Source organism: Sebastes fasciatus, chromosome 15 (genome assembly GCF_043250625.1).
Source record: "Sebastes fasciatus isolate fSebFas1 chromosome 15, fSebFas1.pri, whole genome shotgun sequence".
In the NCBI taxonomy this organism is placed as follows: Eukaryota; Metazoa; Chordata; class Actinopteri; order Perciformes; family Sebastidae; genus Sebastes; species Sebastes fasciatus.
The window spans coordinates 7,442,749-7,461,957 of NC_133809.1; the positions used below are offsets into that span (position 1 = coordinate 7,442,749).

Consider the following 19,209-nt stretch of genomic DNA (forward strand, 5'->3'; position numbering starts at 1 on the left):
AGCTTTGTCTCCACCGCACACACAGCGGGAGGCCGTCGAGCATGTAAATCTATTCCTGGTCAATATAGTGTGCTTACACTAAGTACTGTACATGTGATAGCAGACATGTGAGACATTTCAAATCAATATCCTCGCTCACACGTGGAAAAGAAGTGAAAGCTGCTCTGCTGCTGTTACTATGGTGATGCTTCAGTTTCATTGAATGTAGCTGCCTTTATTGATTACAGTGTTCTTTATATGTATCCTGACAGTCTGTGTCCACATATGAAATCATTTTCACCATTAATATATCTTAGTACACGCTGCATGCTAAAACATCCATTACTTAATTGACTCTAATTTAATGTTTCATGTGTTAAAAATGCACATTAAAGAAAGGACTTTGATCTGAAATCGATTGTAAAGGCAGATTTGAACGAAACAGCTTAACTGTGAGTGTTGCTGTTTTTGTTCTACTATAAATAGGGTAATTTCCCACCTGTCATATGCAGCATTATGGCTGGACAATGCCAGGGATTACAAGATGTTAACAGTGGGCAGTCTGGGATCACAGATGGGGATGAGAGACGTGTTACAAACTGCCAAGACAAGAGGATGCAGCGGGTAAAGCAGCAGCATGTCTGTAATGTGATTGTGTGTATTTAAGTACCTGGATGTGCTGCACCATGTTTCTGAGCTGAACCAGGAACTCTTTGGCCTCAGTGGCTCGGTCTGACAGGCCGGTGAGAGCCTGAGACAGCTGACCCTGAGGAGAGAAAGCACAGAGAGAGGACATTAGAGATGCAGCAGCAGCAGCAGCACTGCAGTTTTATGGGTTTGTACTGCATTCGAATAACAATAAATCAACACTCCATTATATAGAGATGCTATAAGTGCTGAGTCATCAGGACCAAAAATATAAAACATCATCAGTGGGACAAGACTCCAATTTAAGGATTCACTCATGCACGGACGTTTTGGGCAGACGCCCTTCTGCAGGATGCAAACTGGCAACATCGTCACACCAGGCAGTGGCGAAGGGCGGCTCGTCGCAATCATTTAATTTTTCTGCAGTCAGGAGGCGTGTTCATGTGTAATTCTTTGTAACATAGGTCAACATTTCACAGGAGTCACAGGATCTGTTTACTGATTGTCTGCGGGTCCTCTCTGGCTGTTCTTCGCCGGTAAAAGTTAAACTTTTCCCAACTTTTAGCTTGGCAGCATGTCGGTCGCAGCTCGCTGAGCTTGGACATTGCATGGCAGCTCGCCGCACTTCGCCGCTGCTCTGTTGTGAATTCGGCGTTACACTCAGCTATGTGACATACTGCAACGTTATAGCCAACAGGAAGTGCTATACTCCAAAAATCCACTCTTTTGATGTTTTTCTCTTATAAATTTACAAAAAATTGTTTTACTCATCTTGCGCTCAGGGGCATTTACAAATATTTCATCTAACATAAAGTAATTCTATGTTTGGGGCAATTCAGCCAACCTCTTTAATCATATAAAACCTTATGGTAACATATAGAGCTGAAATGATAGGTCAATTAATAGATTAGCAACTCATTTTGTTAATCTAAAGTCCCTTTTCATGCAATAATGTCAAACACTCTTTAATGAGGATTTGCAGCTTTTCTGTTTTATTTGATAGTAAACTGAATAACTTTGGGATTTGGACAGCTGGTTGGACAACACCAGTTTGAAACTAGCCATTTCTCACACAATTTCTAGACCAAACAATTAATAAATCAATCAAGAAATAATCGTCAAGTTAACTGATAATGATAACAATCATTGCAGCCCTAGTAACATGCTTTATCACAGCCCACTCCAAAGGCTCAAACATATTTTTTAGAATATTAAATTTGACTTTTTAACTCTAAACCCCACATCATGTTTTTTGCAGAAACATCAAACCATGTAAGAAAATATATTAAATGGGAAGATTGACAGGAAAGACACATGGCGGGAGCACAGCATGACATTCCAAGCAGCTGAAGTTATTTTAGATGCAGATTCCCAGGCCAGTGTGGCCCGTTCAGTTCAAAGTATCAGTCACATAAACAGCCTGTTTGCAGCATACATGCTGTGAAAATCTTCTAACTCTGAATTTGTCAGTTTTTAAGTTTTAGATGAACTCAATTTACAAACAAAGCTGCTTTTCATCGCTGCTGAGAAACTGACATTTTGAAGAGTCAAAGTTTTCACCCCGGAGACAAAATGAGCTGTCAGCTTTATTCTCACACACAAAAATGACATTTCAAAACTAAGATGATTTATGTCTAATAAAGCACTTGACTGTTGGGCATGGTCTTATTATTGGATTATAGTCCCTGGTCATGCGGAGCAGAGCTCTGTACATGTGATGGGAAAATACCACTGCTTTGGATGTGTGCGATGACACACAAACGCTCCTGTTTGGATAGCGGAGGAAAAGAGATGGGCTGTTCATGTATGTGGGGCGAGGTTGTGTGAATAAGGAGGTGACGGAGCGAGAGGACGCGGCCTGACCCTGTGGGAACCTCGTTTGGTTGAGTGAACAACCGTCAACTTGGGGAGCGTATTGTGTTCTGGGAGGAACAGAGGGTATCGGGCAAAAAGGGAAAAAAAAAATCACTTCAACTCCGGAAGAGAGCAATAAAAGCTGGAACTAGCTGATACAGTGGAAAACACTGTGAAAACATCTCTGTGTCAACGCAGCTCCTGGTCTCTGACGTTGGCCGGTCAAATGGGAATCTGTCTGCGGGGGCCAACACCTGACCTTTGACCCCAGCGTTTGGGAAACCATGACAGCTGCCGCTAACATGAGTCAACTGCTGCACCGAGGGGACAGCTGAGCAAAGACTGAAATGTAAACTTTCCTGTAAGAAACTTCCTCTTTGTTAACTTGGGACTCTTATTTCAACGTCTCAAGAGACCTGCATCAATGAGAAGATGTAAACTTTATGTTTTTTCCCATGTTAGTTAGTTAGTTTGTCACAAGGACATCTCAAAAACCTATGGACAGACTTTGAGGACAAATAAGCCTTTGTGTTCATTATCAAATTATTTAGTCTATAAAATGTAAAATAATATTGAAAAAAGCCTGTCACAAGTTCACGGTGACATCTTTGAATTTCTTGTTTTGTCTGACCAACCAGCTAAAACTAAAAGGTATTAAAATTATAAAGTAATAAAACAGAAAAATTCTGAAAATTCTCACATTTACGAAGAACAAACCAGCAAATGTTTCACAATTTAGCTTGCTAGAATCAATTAATATAACTTAAACGTTTTGATGCATGAAGTTGGAACATTTTCTGCTTTGATAGGGGTTTACTTTCTTTTTCTAGGAAAGGTTTAATATTTTGGAAAAATATCCTTATTCATTTTGTTGAGACTTAGAAAAGATATAGGCCTATCTCATATCTGTCTGTTAAATATGAAGCTACAGCCAGCAGCCAGTTAGCTTAGCATAAAGATTGGAAACAGCTAGCAGTTTCCCCCTGTTTCCAGTCTTTATGCTAAGCTGAGGTAACTGACTGCTGGCTTCATATTTAATGAACAGATTGGTATCGATCTTATCATCTAACTCTCAGCAAGAAAGCAAATTTCCCAAAATGCCACACTATTCTTTCAAGTTATTTCTATTTTACCTAAGAGGATATAAATGTGAATGGAAAACATTTAAAAAACAAACAATTTGCATCCTTGTCTCCTGATGTGTAAAGGTCACACATGCACAAATTTGCCTGAAAGTTTACCAAAGTTGAACTGCAAATTTGCTTCACCACCAGAAGTGAATGTTTTTTCGCCCCTTCGCTCGCATAGAATGGAGGTAAATGTTGATTTTGCCCATGTGTGACTGACCGTGCCCTAGGCTACTCCGGGTCAGCCTCATTTTCTGAGGTGATACTACTCCTGAGTCTCTGAAATCCAGCTCCATCTCACTTCATCGTTTTAAGATCCTGCCAATCACAGTCAAGTCATCCAAAACGCTCCCTCTGACTCTGGTGGTTTCATCACACATCAGCCAGGTCACTCACACCTGCCCTTTCAGCTTGTCCTAAATCAGAGTTCATTTTCTCTTTCAGCTTTCTCATTTTCCTCCCTGTGATGCAGCGATGGACGTTGAGGGAGCTCCTGCCTTCGCCTCGCCCAGTTAACAGTCAGCGTGCGTTCAGTGACAGAGCAGATGAAATGAAAAGCACTTGATTGTCTGGAGGCGTTTTTCCGCAGTGTCTGTTCGAGAGCCTGCAGAGCTCGGTCCTCAAAACCGGGTCAAAACGTGCCGTGAAAACAGAGGCTGTTTTATTTCTGCACCGCTTACGGCTACTTCCTGCTCGGTGGAGACAACAGTGCCATGGCCGGCAGGTCGGCATATGGACGGACAGACTTTAGCGCCAAATGGTTGCAGAGCAGTATGGGACTGACACCAAAGCTTCACAGTTTGAGATCTGACAGGCGCTTCTTTTCTCACATGTCATATATCATACTTGTTTTCAGCGCTTCCATAGATGTTTATCATGTTCTGTCCCAGTCATTAATCCCATATGAAAACATAACCAATGCACCATGCGTCTAAATTCAACACTGATTTGTCTGTATATGAGTAAATCAATCAAAGTGTTGTTGTCAAGGCTGTTACTGATCGTTACAATAACGGTTAGCTGTCATGCTGAAGAGAAAGTCGGTCTTTTCCAAAGAGCTCCAGGAGGCTCCTTCCTTCCAAACTGCTATGTTCTGGACACACAGCAAGAGAACATTTTTGGCCCCTCAGGGTGGAAATTTCAATATAAAAGATCATATTAAGACAGCCAGATAGCAATATACAATAGCTGGCAGAGAATGTGTCACAGTCTGCCATTTAGCCGGTAGCCTGTGCTTGTGCACACTGACAAATACTGTGTGATTGTAGTCTTAAAAGATATCTGACAATCAATAAATACGTTATATTACACCAATGCAACCCTTACCTTTTGTGTTTACTAGCGTTGTTATACAGTTTTCAAATAAACTATAAAGATTTTGGGAGACAAAACTACTACTAAGACGTCTCTACTGAAAGGTCACTTGGTAGGTGTGCTAAGAGCTGAAATAAATTGTCCCCGATCCTGATGATAGCGTCTATGGTGCATGCATAAGCGCATACATGGTCGCATGCATGAACGTGCAGTACATTTAAGGGTCCCGGTGTGGGGGTTTGAAAATATGGTCACCCTAGACACCCCCCTCCAAGCTCTTAGGCCCTACGTACTATCGCTCTATTTGCTTTGCTTGATACTGCTGTAGGGAGTAAGATAGTTAGCCGGGCATGCTAACGTTTGCAGCTTACTTTAGAGCAGAGAAACATTTTGTTTATTACATAACTGACACTTTTGCTCTTGTGTTTTATGTACTGGAAAGGCTAAAAACCATCCAAACTCTTAGTGACCAGTCAATTGTGTTCAACATGAAGAGATTTCCATTTCTAGAATGATTGATGAGAACTATTAAGAGTTGGAGAACAGCTCTCCACTCACATTAACGCAACACAAATTCAAACTTGTTCAGTGACAGAAATAAAAGCATCATGCAACATTAGAGAAATAGATGCTGAAATGTTTGCAATGAGCTATGAAGGATTTGTTGAGGTGGTGTTGGTTGGTGGTGGGGTTTAGGATGTCCCTGCTATTTGGGAGCGCTAATCATCTCAGTAATTAAGCCGAGTGGGAACACGTGCATGAATAATTCACAAGCGGCTCCAGGGCCATTCGGCGTGTTTCATTTTCTCGCCGCGGCCGAGCGAACTAGCCAATCTGTCACAGGAAAACGCGGATGTCAGAGAGGCGTCAGAGCCAATTTGGATTAAAGCCCCCACTAGGAAGTGGGAAGTGCAAGGAAAGAGGGAGGTAGGTGTAATGTCACTGCTAAGCTCTTAAAGCCGCAGCAGAGGAAAAGCATTACTCTTCAAGCCAATTAAAATACACATATATGCATAAAATGTTTCCACGGTAAAGATAGATTTTGAGTTCCCATAACCTAATTTCAAAAAGCTGCGTTACCTCTCGGAGAAATATTTGAAGTGTCCTGCTCTTTCTCAGAGCTTCAGGGTTAAGTACTTTCTCTGGTGCTCTGTAAACAGTCCCTTCAGCCTAATTTAATCCTGTGTGTCTTTTGGTTACACACTGTAAACAGGCATAAATAGAGGGTGAGGTCAACTTGTGGTGACAGAAAACACCAAACAAACTTCCACTGAAGGCCTACGATGAAAGAAAGTGAAAATGGATGTGATTTTGCACAGCTTGATTACTGATTGTGTTTCCCCCTACAGTTATCAGTAACCAGAGACTCCAACATGAAAGGTTGCTGTTGTTTACACGCACTGCCGCAGCCCTCAGAGAATACAGCTTGAAATATTAAGCAGGCGACTTCATGATATTTACCGTCTCGGGAGCCTTTCTGTTGTTAAAAATTAAGCTCTTACATCTTCCAACACGCTGGAAGAGTTAAGATTTGACCAGATTGTGATACTCCTCCGTGTTTAACAAGATCCCGTACGACACCCATCTTCCACGAGCAGATCCTAAGTGGCCGGTGCATTATTCATCGCTTATATCTGCCGTCATCAATAATGCAGAGGAAGTCGTTAACTATCCACACACAAAAAAGCCATGAAACTCAGTGAAAAAAAAAGTTGCCATTGCTTTCCCTCTGAGTCCTTATTTGACGGACACCTGGGACAGCACAGCAGTAAATGGGGCAGAAGTGATCTATTCTTGTCAGTGCTGGATTTATCTGGCGAGGGCGGCGTCTTCTGCAGATGATCAAGTCGCCTATATATGATAATCTTGTTTGAATGTGTCATCAAGTACAGAAAATGAGGAGCGTATGCTGTTAAAACTGTGGAAGAGGAAGATGTTTTAAAGGTCCTGTCAGGTCATTCAGTCAGGTATCAGATACTCTCGTCTTTAACTACACCACATTTAAAGCATTCACTAAGCATGTGTTTACTGGGACGGAAAGAGGTCTGACAAAGCGTCAGTATGTGACGGGATGAGAACGCGTCGGCCAGATAAATGTCCAATCAAACCACCAATCAGCTATGAAAGCAATAATGACAAGTTGCCTCAATTTAAGGAATGAATGACCAAGGTGGACACCTTTTTGGTCATTATGTTCAGAATCCATTTTCATGCTTACACCACGGTCACTTTTATGAAAACAAAACAAGAAAGCTGAAAGAAATGGTGTTTCTTTACTACTGTATATATTTGGTTAACCATCATTTACTGTAACTGTGTCAGTATTGTTGCCATGGTTACTTGCAGTCTAATATAAAAGAGGGGGAGTTGAGGACAGATTAGATAAGAACAATGTTACAGGTGTCCCAATATAGCCTTTTACTAGACAGCTTTCAGCTAATCAGAAACAGGAGTTTTCTGTTGCCATGGTGCATCAGGCTACTTTCTTTAACTGTCAACCTGACCTCTATAAACAGGTTGTGTATTCACATGTAGAATCTGTAGGCGGCGGGACAAGATTTTGGCATCGGAGGTGCTCTGGTTTCCGTTTGTAGTCCGAGTAGTATCACTTTTGAGTGGGCTTTGGTTGAATGCAGGTAAGCAGTCCGTGTGGCGAGCAAAAGGGGCGGCTATCGTCCGAAGATGATTTCGCTTTTTATTGGTTTAAAATTAGCTTGTAAACTGGCTACTTGTGAAACAAGCCGGTCGTACACGTCGTCTCTCAACTCCAGTCTTGCATCTCAAGTTGCTAATCGGACTGTAAACAATAAGCAGCGCGCAGAAGAGGATGTCTTGGCCCGGATCTCCGCTGGCTTCACCTGAATTCCAAGAAATAAAGCCATTTACCCCCAGAGGCTTATCCATCTTCAGACTGATAGCGGATGGGCTCCGAGATTGCTGTCCACCTGAACCTCTGAGATCCGAGATCATGGATCACAGAAGCTCTTTTCAAGTCTGTCGATTTTGTGCCATCCTGGATTTTGACCTCACCCACCAACATTTAACTCAATAAGATAAAGCTCTGTTCATATTCTGCTCTGTAAAGTCTTGTTTGTGTTTGAGTCATGACGCTGATAACAGACTGAGGATAATTACATCAGTTCCTCTTCTAAGTTTGTAACCTTATCATCCAAATCAAAACAATGTCTCTGATGATGGTTATGCTGATGATAATTATGGCGTTGGCGCTGATGAGAAGAGGGTCACTGCAGGCTGTAACCTGTCCTCATCATCTGCTGCACACATTTCAGGTTGAGAGCTCACTTTCTTATGTAACTGATGTCCTCATTTAATGTGGGCTGACTGTGTTAGGGCAGCCAGATGTGACGGAGCACAATTACTCATTCTGTTTTAAAAATCTGATAACTTTCTTTTGGTTTGGACTCATTTATGCAGAGAAAAAAAAACTTTCTTTCTTTCCAAGTCGGGCCACAAAGGGAAACTGGCACATTGGAGTTTTGAGGCATTTATCTCTTTCCAGTTCCCCGCCTGGAGCAAGCTGAAATATTCAGCTGGTCCGTGTTCCCGCCCAGAGAAGTTATATAAAAATATGTCAAAACAAAAATACCTTCAGTGCATAAGCCAATGTTTCCTGTGTGGAGCCAAGATGACAAGATGACCCGACTGGACATGAAATATTCTGTAGAGTATCTTCAAACTCGATGAGACATCCAGCGTCGCTCTGCCTCTCCTTCCTGCTCGGCGTCTGTTTCACTTCCTCTCTTTGGGCATTCTGGGTCATTCTAATTTTCCTCTCCTTTATCTCCCTCTTTCATTAACATTTACACAGCTAATCTCTTTACATGGCAGCTCGAGGGGTAAATATCACCGCCTGTAATGGAGCAGCGTCAACCTAAACGGCTTTGACGCCCCACTGTGAAATTTCATTCTCTATAGACCTCTGTCCCGCCTCCGTCCTCATTTGTCTCGTCCCCATATCAGTGAATCACAGTCTGCTATCATGAACAATCGAGCAATCGTGTTTTTTATCTGCACAGAATCACTTTTAGCAAAGACGACGTACTTAAGTCCTCGTTGTCACCACAGGCTGCTGACTGACTTGTCATAAACAATGTAGGACTTCACTCACAAGAAAAAAACACTAAACACAACAGTCATGACTTGCTGTTTCTGAGTACAGTTGGGTGATATGGCCAAAAATCTGTAACCTGACCCGCCAGATACTTATATGCAGAACCATCTGAGAAGCCGTCATTGGAAACTGTTTGGAAAAGGGTAGGCACTTAAAAAAAAATACTTGGCAGGTGATTGGATGAACTATCTGTCAATCAAACTGTTGCCGGCGCCAGTCAGGAGAAGAGCGAAAACATCTTTTACATCGAGAAAAGCCTTCAGTGTTGTTCTCTGTTCTTCTTTCAATGAAGAAATACTATCCAGTTTTGATAAAACTGATGCTGTTACAGTTACACTAACTTCTTCAAGAGCCTCCGTTGTTGTTTCGAAGGAACATTCGCCTCTCTGTGTCGCCACACACACCTAAGCCACACCCGAAGTTGCCAGTAGCTCCTCACAGGACCATTAATGGCTCGTGATCTGGCTTGCTGGACACAAACGCATTACTTGAAGCCTGACAAGATGGATTTTTGTCCCTATGTCCAAGTTCATAGGGACTTGGCTTGGGAACCGGAGGGTGGCCGGTTCAAGTCCCCGCACGGACCAAGTACGGACTGTGGACCCGTAGCTGCTGGAGAAATGCCAATTCACCTCCTGGGCACTGTCGGGGTGCCCTTGAGCAAGGCATTGGAGCCCCAAACTGCTCCCTGGGCGCTATCCAGTAGCTGCCTACTGCTCTTAATACTAGGATGGGTTAAATGCAGAAAATCAATTCTACTGTGTGCTCTGCTGTGTGTACAATGTACCTGGTGACAATAAAAGCTGATTTACATTACATATACATTTAGTGTGATATGTGATCCTGCAATTCTTTTGTGATCTTGTGACATTGCCATGCAAGGTAAAACAATCTGTATCATAATGCATCAATTTATGAATATGCTAACATCCTTATTTACTCATGTAATGTTTTTCAATAAACACATGGTATAAATCCAATATACTGAAACTGAGAATACCAACAAAAACCAACAACATTAAATTAGAATTGGGACCAACCACAGTCCAATCAAGTCCAGAATCCTACATTATTCATACTGTAATTTATCTATTTTTCTACTATCTATTATTTCTAAATTCAAATGTATTTTTTAACTATCGACAGGACTCACTCACCACCACAAGTCTGCATCATATAATCTGTTGAAAGATCATGTTTTAAATACTGTATATTAAAGCAGCATTAATTAAAATCATTCACCACTTGGGGACAAGCTGTAAACACAACATTGACACCTATCAGTCCAATATTCACTCTCCTTATAGCGTTGATCCAATCTTCACCTGTTTCCGAGGTAAATATCTGGCTCTTTAGCTGCTAAATGCACCTCAATGTTCACCAGCTGGTCGCTAACTGCAGTCGGTTTATCAAAGCTGTTTCGCTAGAGACACGGCAGAATCATTTAACGTATTAATGCTGCACTCTGCTTTGGTTCTGTTTGAAGTTGCAGAAGCCTGTGTTTGAAGCATGTGACTAGATGACATATGTTTTGATGTTACATGAGCAAAATAACTTTGGTCAGAGACTTCTAATCTCAGTATTTGCAAATGATAAGTTAAATCGGCAGCTGTACTGCATCTCCAAATATTCATGTTGCTAATGAATTCTACCAATTTCTGTGAAAAAGATTTGTTCACACTCGTAGTTGCCATGCAGTCATTTATGTTAGAGCCGTCATACTGTACTTTGCATCTGGACTAATGGTTGCACGGTACATTAAACCAATAAAGTTCATTAATCCTCTGTATGGAACAGTTGCATGCTGGTCTTTGTCTGGAAGTCCTGCGTGTTGAGCAGCAGCACAGCGGGACCGACTGAGGGTACAATGGATCCAGACTGACAGCCAGCCTCATTACTATTAGCAGACAGGAGTTAAACCAGGAGAGAAGGACGGGGATCCCGCCGCCAGTGTCTGACTCTTCAAGGCTTTTCCCTTCCTGCTCCCGCTGAGCTCGGGCAGAGCTGCAGGTCACTCATCCAGACACGAATCAACCGCCGCCGACAAACATCGGCCTCAAGATTGAGACGAGTCTTTTAATATTCGTCCCAGTACCTGCTCTGTCTGTCCTCATTAGCCGGCTTTCTGGGGCATCCTGGATGAGAGCATCCGTCTGTGTTGACTTTGTGTGCAGGCCTTCTGTTTATGTCAGGAGGCTCAGGATCAAACGCGTGGTGACATTAAAGGGGAACACATGTGCACGCTGGAAGTGAAATATTCCCTAAATCACTTGTGAATTCCTGAAATTACTCACTTCTCCAACCTCTTTCTGCAGAGCTCAAAGGGACGTCTGGGTTCAAATCTCCTCTGATTTATCTCTCCTCCTGTGGCAACAGGGCAAATTGCAAATTTTCTGGTACAATCTGCTGCTTATTTTCTGCACACCAACGCATCTTCTTGTGCTTAAGCTTCTGTGTGATTAATCACCTTTAATTGCCACTAAACACACTGAGGCGACAGAACTTGACCTAGATTGCATTCGGGGTCCCGCGCGACCCCTTGTGACACCCGTGAAGAGCCGAGGACCACTCACCATGTAGAGATTTAACACTCTGACGATGCCCCTTTACTGTTTTTAATGTGATTTACAGAGATTAACGCAGACATCCTGTCACCACATAAAACCCTCTGACACAAATCTGAAGAGGCAGACCAGAGATGGGGGATGTAGCTCTTAAATTTCTACTCGTCTTTTGTGACTGGAATTGACTTTGGAGACATGAAATTGATTACCATCACGGTTTAGACACGGTCACGCAGTCCAAAAGGGAGGCGTTAGAGATAAAACACGGTGGGTTTTTATAGCCCGTGAGACAAGCGGAGAAGTTAAGAAGACGTCTGAGAAAGGAAAGTGGGAGTAATGATCTGCAGCCACGTTCATTTAGACACACATGTACTGTAGAAGGAGGAGGGGAAAGGCTGTAAAGCATCTGGGATGGATTCCTCGTGGGGTCCGGTATCTTGGAGACCTCTGCTGCTCTGCACAACATCAAGAGGGATTTGGTTGCCATGGCGGCAGGTGGTTCAACTCCGTCTCCATAAAGAGAGAAATGTTTCACAAAGATAGAGAGAGCACAGTTTGTCCCAACGTACTGAGACGACATCGACGGCGACGATGATGATGATGGCGCAGATTAGAAACCTTGAAGAAAAACCCCAGTTGGAAAATAGAAGAGATCTTATTAAATGATACAAGCGAGCGTGTTTTCTGCTCTGAAATGTAAATGCTGAAGGAGTGGATTCAAGATTTTTGTCGCAAAGTAACAAGGTTCAAGTTTCTTAGTGTTGTTCTTCATGCATCAACATTAGACGGTGATGCTGACAACATGCAGCAGCCCAGTCACAAGATCAGACAACCAACGGCTTTGATCAGTTTTAAAGGAAAAAAAGCAAGACGCTAATGTGTGTTTATGTATGTATGTATGTATGTATGTATGTATGTATTTGCTCTGGTTTTATGAGTTTTTTATGAGGTTTTATGAAATAACGTGTATTTGAATACTGCCTGGTTTTGCATCCAGCCAAAGCCAAACCTTAAAGCTGCACTAGCCGTTATATAAAGTGGATCAAATGACTAACGACAGGTGTCGCTCGTTGTGATGAACCCAGAGAGAATCATCACCCAACTCTTCAGTTACTCTCAGCTCCTCAGAACGTTTTAGTGTCTTTCAGCTCATTGTTTTGGTTTTATGGCCCGCAACTTTACTGTTTTGATTCAATCTCACCGCTCTTCCACACTTCCAGAAGCAGCAGGCAGCTGTTTCTAGCCGAAAAGCTCTATAAACCCACTGTACACTACCAATACAACAAGCTATTTGAAAATGTCTCCTTGGTTCTTGGAAATTGGGATTTCTTTTTACTATTTTCTGACATTTTATGACGCAAACAATGAAGGTTCAGCCTTACTTAAGACAATACAATCTTATATTTCAGGTCATTTCCAGTAAACCAGAGTTGAACTCAGGGTTGGGCGATATGGCCAAAATCTTCTATCCTGATTTAATAAAAGAAATTATAAAAAAAACAAAGCTTTGTTGAATACTCGATTCTGATTGGTCAATTACAGCGTTCTACGGTCTGATTTTTATGTATAACAGACCGTTGCTATGGACGCAGTTCTGATCTCAGACTCTGGAGGACCATTTTTGGGTCAAATTATTGATTTCTTCAGAAAGTAGTTGTGTATTAAGCGGGATAATGCACAGCTAGCGGGTCATTGTTGTGAAATAAACCCCTTCAGGGCGATGCAAGACCCCTCTTCATAGTCTGTATGAAATAACCACAATGAAGACAATAAATTATCATATTGAATGATCACCCAGCCCTACTTGAACTCCCAGTAAAGTATGAGAAAATCTGGAGAATGACCAATCAGATTTCAGAGGAAGCCAGTGCCACCACCTCCTTGACTTTCTACACTATATGTGCATTATGCATAAGGACAAGTGACTCATGAGAAGCTACAGTGTATCTGCAGGATATGGAAAATGTTTTTTCCCCTGATGAATTATGCGAGGAACACCCCGAAGCTCTGAAAGATGCCCATCCTCGACGCTGCCAGCTCCCAACTCTCAGCCATCTGTTACAGTTCTGCAGGCGGCAGCAGCTTCAGATAACAGGTCACAAATAAGCAGGTGCCATCATAGAAGCCAAAAAACAGAGCAACATGCTGCATACTGGCACCAATATCACATCGATTGGTTTCTAAAAAATGCCAATTTGCCAGTTTGGATCCAAGAAAGATGAAGCAGAAAAGGTCGGCAACTTCTCAAGCGATGGCAATTTGATGTGAGTGAAATGATCAACCCCCCTCTGATTTTTCCATCAATTTTGCAATTGCCTCATACATCTGAGGTGACACACCATCTCCACCACCATCTAGAGGAGATGATTGCACTGGAGGTCTGTTAAATGGAGACATACAAGACCAATTCTGACTATAAATAACGAGGACAGCTTATCTACACTTGTAGCCGGGCAAACTGGTGTGTGTGTGTGTGTGTGTGAGTTTCTTGTGCACAAAAACTCAATGCATTTTGTGGTTTTCTAATGGAAACCAGGCAACACCATCACTACACATCACCCTCCCTGTGAGTGGGGGTGTACGAGTGAGTACTGAAAGAGCATCTATATCAAGCTCTACATCCTCCCTCAACACTGGAAGCTGAGAGTGTGGAGGTGAGGGTTGTTGCAGCTGCAGAGGCGCAGATAAACTCAGCTCTGCAGCCCTCTGAAACGCCTCCCTGCCCACAACAACACAGCTTCCAAAATAGCCACACTGAAGGCCTGCTGCATCTGTGCCTCACTGCTGGCTCTGATTAAAGCGTAGCTCCAATATTAGCCGTGCCTAATGATCTCTGGGGCGTCTGTTGAGCTGTCAGAGCACAGAGGGGAGTGGAACATATATATAGAGAGTGAAGGAATGTGCTGTATGGACGCTCAGGAGACAAATGGTCATGAGCTGAAATCATGCCAGAATCACTTAAGCTCATCATTTCAAAGAGAAGTGCAGATGTGATAGAAGCAGTTTTCCTGTTGGTTAAAGGAAGGCCAGCTCCTGGTTGTCCACTCGTGAACTGAATTTCAAATAGAGTCGCCTCCTGACAGCTTTGCGCACCAAAGACAGCAGAGTTCCCAGTTTGGAGACGTGCAGCATTTCATGAAATGTGAGCTGGAGGATTGTCAGTCAGAGATGTGGAAATTCATCTACTCCCTATATTGTGCATTGTAAAGCATTCATTTAAATCCAATGTGGCAGAATAAACATCCCCACAGCTCTGTCTGTACGTCTACTGGATGCGAAGCGGAGATGACAAGATGTAGCGCAAATCATTTTCAGAATCATGTTTAGAATCAGAATCGTGTTTATATAATAAGAAAAAAAGAAAAAAAAATTGAATTTCTAACAGTATACAATATACAAAATAAGCTATAAACAAAAATAAACATGATATAATGTTTAATATATAAATATATATATAGAGATATAATACAATCTTCATTGTGGTTATTTCATACAGACTATGAAGAGGGGTCTTGCATCGCCCTGAAGGGGTTTATTTCACAACAATGACCCGCTAGCTGTACATTATCCCGCTTATTACAAGACTACTTTCTGAAGAAATCAATAATTTGACCCAAAAATGGTCCTCCAGAGTCCAACATCAGAACTGCGTCCATAGAAACGGTCTGTTATAAATAAATAACAGACCGTAGAACGCCGTAATTGACCAATCAGAATCGAGTATTCAACAAAGCTTTGTTTTTTTTTATAATTTCTTTTATTAAATCAGGATAGAAGATTTTGGACATAACGCCCAACCCTGAGTTCAACTCTGGTTTACTGGAAATTACCTGAAATATAAGATTGTGTTGTCTTAAAGGGACTGTTTGTAACTTTTTACACATATAAATCTACCGGGTCGGTATCCCATGCGCGCGCACGCATATGCGAGCGCGCGTGTGGCCTGTGTCTCTCCTCCGCTGCCTGCTTGCCTTCACTCACACACCGCGCGTGTTCTCACTGTCTCGCTCCACCTCTACACGTGCATGCGCGCTCACTCCACACTGCAGAAGAGTTAGTTTAGTTCTGAGAATATCTAGTAAATGTACAGTGAATGTTTGTGCAGTGTCTTGCGAAATGACAGGGCTCCGCAGCGAGTAACGTTACCGTCTCCGACCGAGTGCCGGTGTCTCCCTGCGGGCGCAGTCGGGAGACGATAACGTTTCTCTTCCTGCTTCAGCCCCGGCACCGACCCGCTTTTCCTGCTTCAGCCTCCGGGGCTGAAGCAGGAAAAGCCAACACTAGGATCAGCAGTCATTCATGGAGAGACCTTCGTCTGGTCAGCAAACATTACTGCCAACCAGGTGAAATATAGAGTGATATTGTGGTTTTAGCTGACGTGTGTCACCTCACTGTTTTGAGCGATGCTCGTTCATGTCTATTTAGAGCGAGCACAAGCGCGAGCCCGCCACAGGTGTCGCTGTTAACAAGCATTTCTGAAAGTTACAAACAGTCCCTTTAAATAAGGCTGCACCTACATTGTTTGAATCATAAAAATGACAGAAAATAGTAAAAAAAGATATCACAATTTCCAAGAACCAAGGAGACATTTTCAAATAGCTTGTTGTATGCAAATCAGGTATCAGAGAGAGAGAGAGAGGCAGACTTGTTGCTGCAGCTCAGAGGATGATGAATCATTGTGAATAAAACACACATATATACAGAGAAAAGACGCACTGTAAGGTAAAAACAGATAATAAACATTTCACAGCTTGATATATGTATTTTAAGCACGTACCTTGTGCAGTTTCCACATCGCGCCCAGAGCTTTGACTTCGTGTGTGCCGTGCTTGCCTTCCTCCAAACACTGATAGCACACTGGCATCTTACACTGCACACAGTACATGCTCAGGTTCTCCAGTTCGTGCTCCGTGCAGGTGGAGATCTTGCGCGGACTGGCTCGCCGACTGATCCGACCCTGAGCAGGCGGCACCAGGCGGTGCTTGGCCAGAGGACCGCGGGGAGGATGGCACCGGAGGCGGCAAGGCTCGCAGTAAAACACGTCGCACTGCTCGCACATCACCGTGGCCTCCTTGGTGGGACTCTTCTCGCACAGCTGGCACTTTAAGGCGGCCGCTTTGCTCTGCTGGTACCGATCCACGACGCCCTCCAGGACCCGGTTCTTGGGGAACCCGCGGAGCCCCCGGTCGTCCAGGATGAGACTGCGGTGACACTGCGGGCAGGTGATGCACGAGTTGCGGGGGATTGGAGGCAGAGAGCCGGGCTGCTGTGGAGGAGGTTGGGGTGCAGATGGAGGGAAAACTCGCACCCCGTTTGGTGATTTTTGGCAAGGAGTAGTAGGTCCACTCATAAACCCTCCATAGGATCCGTATCCACTGTCTGCCTCACTGTACAAACTCATTTTATCCAGATCCAGGTAGTCATAGTCAGAGACGCCGGATCCGGACGCTCTGCTGCTGTGTGGAGACTCAGCATCCGGAGTCTGGACCAGGATATTCCGAGCACAAGCCTGGCAGATGTTGTGTGAGCACGGCAGGATGATGGGCTCCCGGAAAAAAGAGCCACACACTGGGCATTTTAACTCTTCCTCCATCTCATCCATGACTGCTGCTGCAGAGAGGTGAGAGATTCCTCAGTATGGTGAGAAAACAACAACAAGCAGGAGAAAGTTAAACAGCAGAGGAGTCTATGCTGATCAGGCTGCTGCTGCTCTGTTGGTGCGTCCTATACTGCGATTATTACTGCAAGTGCAACCTTGGACCAGAGGAAAAGACATCAGCACCGAGGAGACACACTCTGCACCAATAGGAAACCAGCATCACCTCAAACTGTGCTGCTATTGGATAAGCAGTGGATTCCACACAACCATTGGAGGAGTCGACTGTCAGTGTGGAGACAGAGGAGCTTTACAAGGAGATATGACAACAGATACTTTAGTGTCTGTAGATATTATACTGAACCTAATTGTTTAGGGGATTATAAGGAAAACAATGCAAAATCATCCTTTCAATTCAATACAGAGCAATAGGAAACCAGCTCCAGCTCAGACTGGGTTACTATTGGATAAGCAGTGGAATCCAAACAACCATTGGATCAGTTGTGTTGGCTTTTTTAAAGTTTTTTTTTTTTTTTTAAGTTTTCTTTCTTTCTTTCTTTCTTTCTTTCTTTCTTTCTTTCTTTCTTTCTTTCTTTGATTCTTTATTTATTTATTCTTTGCTTATATATATATATTTATTTTTTCTTTCTTTAATTTATTTTTCTCTCGTACTACTGGCTTTTTTAAAGTTTTTTTTAAAAGTTTTCTTTATTTCTTTATTTCTTTATTTCTTTTTATTTTTTTAATTTGCTTATATATATATATATATATATTTTTTTTCTTTCTTTCTTTAATTTATTTTTGCAACCTTGACCAGAGGAAAAGACCTCACAGCACCGAGGAGACACACTCTCCACCAATAGGAAACCAGCATCAGCTCAGACTGGGCTGCTATTGGATAAGTAGAGGATTCCACACAACCATTGGAGGAGTCAACTGTCAGTGTGGAGAGACAGAGGCTCCTTTAATGGGCTTTACAGCCAGATATGACAACAGATACTACATTGTAAAAAAAACCAAAAACATTTTTACAGTTTGTTTCAAGAAATTTTTTAATTTTTTGTCTGTATTTCAAAATGACAGAAAGAAAAATGTAAAAATGTCATGTTTCATTTGTGATTTATATGTAAATGGTCTTAGATTTACAGTATTTTTTGTAATCACAATCGGAATTATCTTTATTTAAGCTTTTCTTGATCATTTTTTAAGATAATTATTCTGTTTTTTAGAGGTTTATGACTCTATTTCAACAATTAATTTATGTTAGAAGAAAAAGATTTCATGGAATTCAAAAAATATTTCTTGTAAAAATACAGATTTTTTTGCAAAACTTCTGACTTAATGTAAATTTGGGCTTTTGCAACGTAAAAATACATGTTTCATTTGTGATTTATATGTAAATGGTCTTAGATTTACGGTGTATGACTATTCTAACAATAAATATATGTTAAAAGTAAAATATTTTTTTTAAAATTACAGTAATAAAGGCTAATTATATAAAGATAATTATTTGTTTTTTTTACAGTTTATTTATGTTAATTAACGGAGAGTATTTTTCCGTTTTTTAACAGACATTTTCTGGCGCCCCTATTGCCGGAAAAGTTCCGTTATTTTACACTTAGTTTTTTCACAGTGTATAGTGTCTGTAGACATTACTGAACTTAATTGTTTAGGGGATTATAAGGAAAATAATGCAAAATCATCCTTTCAATTCAATACAGACCAATAGGAAACCAGCATCAGCTCAGACTGGGCTGCTATTGGATAAGCAGTGGATTCCAAGGAACCATTGGAGGAGTCAACTGTCAGTGTGGAGACAGAGAGATATGTTAATGAGCTTACCAGCCAGATATGACAACAGATACTATAGTGTCTGTAGACATTACTGAACCTAATTGTTTAGGGGATTATATGGGAAACAATGCCAGATCATCCTTTCAATATAGAGCAATTAATAAAATGTGATCATGCAGACAACCAAAGACTAAAAGAAAA

General features: G+C 42.1%; 1 protein-coding gene across 4 annotated transcripts in view; it reads right to left on the reverse strand.

Moving 5' to 3' along the window:
- The window catches only part of trim9 (tripartite motif containing 9), a 49,993-nt gene extending 32,536 nt beyond the window's left edge, over window positions 1-17,457 (reverse strand). Inside the window, exons 1-2 of one of the 4 annotated variants that reach the window (XM_074661779.1) lie at window positions 16,396-17,457; window positions 650-745 (exon numbers count right to left, since the gene is read on the reverse strand). In XM_074661779.1, the coding sequence (XP_074517880.1) occupies window positions 650-745; window positions 16,396-17,220 (921 nt within the window). In that variant the 5' untranslated portion in view covers window positions 17,221-17,457. The remainder of the gene's footprint in view (window positions 1-649; window positions 746-16,395) is intronic. The other 3 variants (XM_074661777.1, XM_074609658.1, XM_074661778.1) reach the window with 3 other exon arrangements.
- Window positions 17,458-19,209: the final 1,752 nt, after the last annotated feature.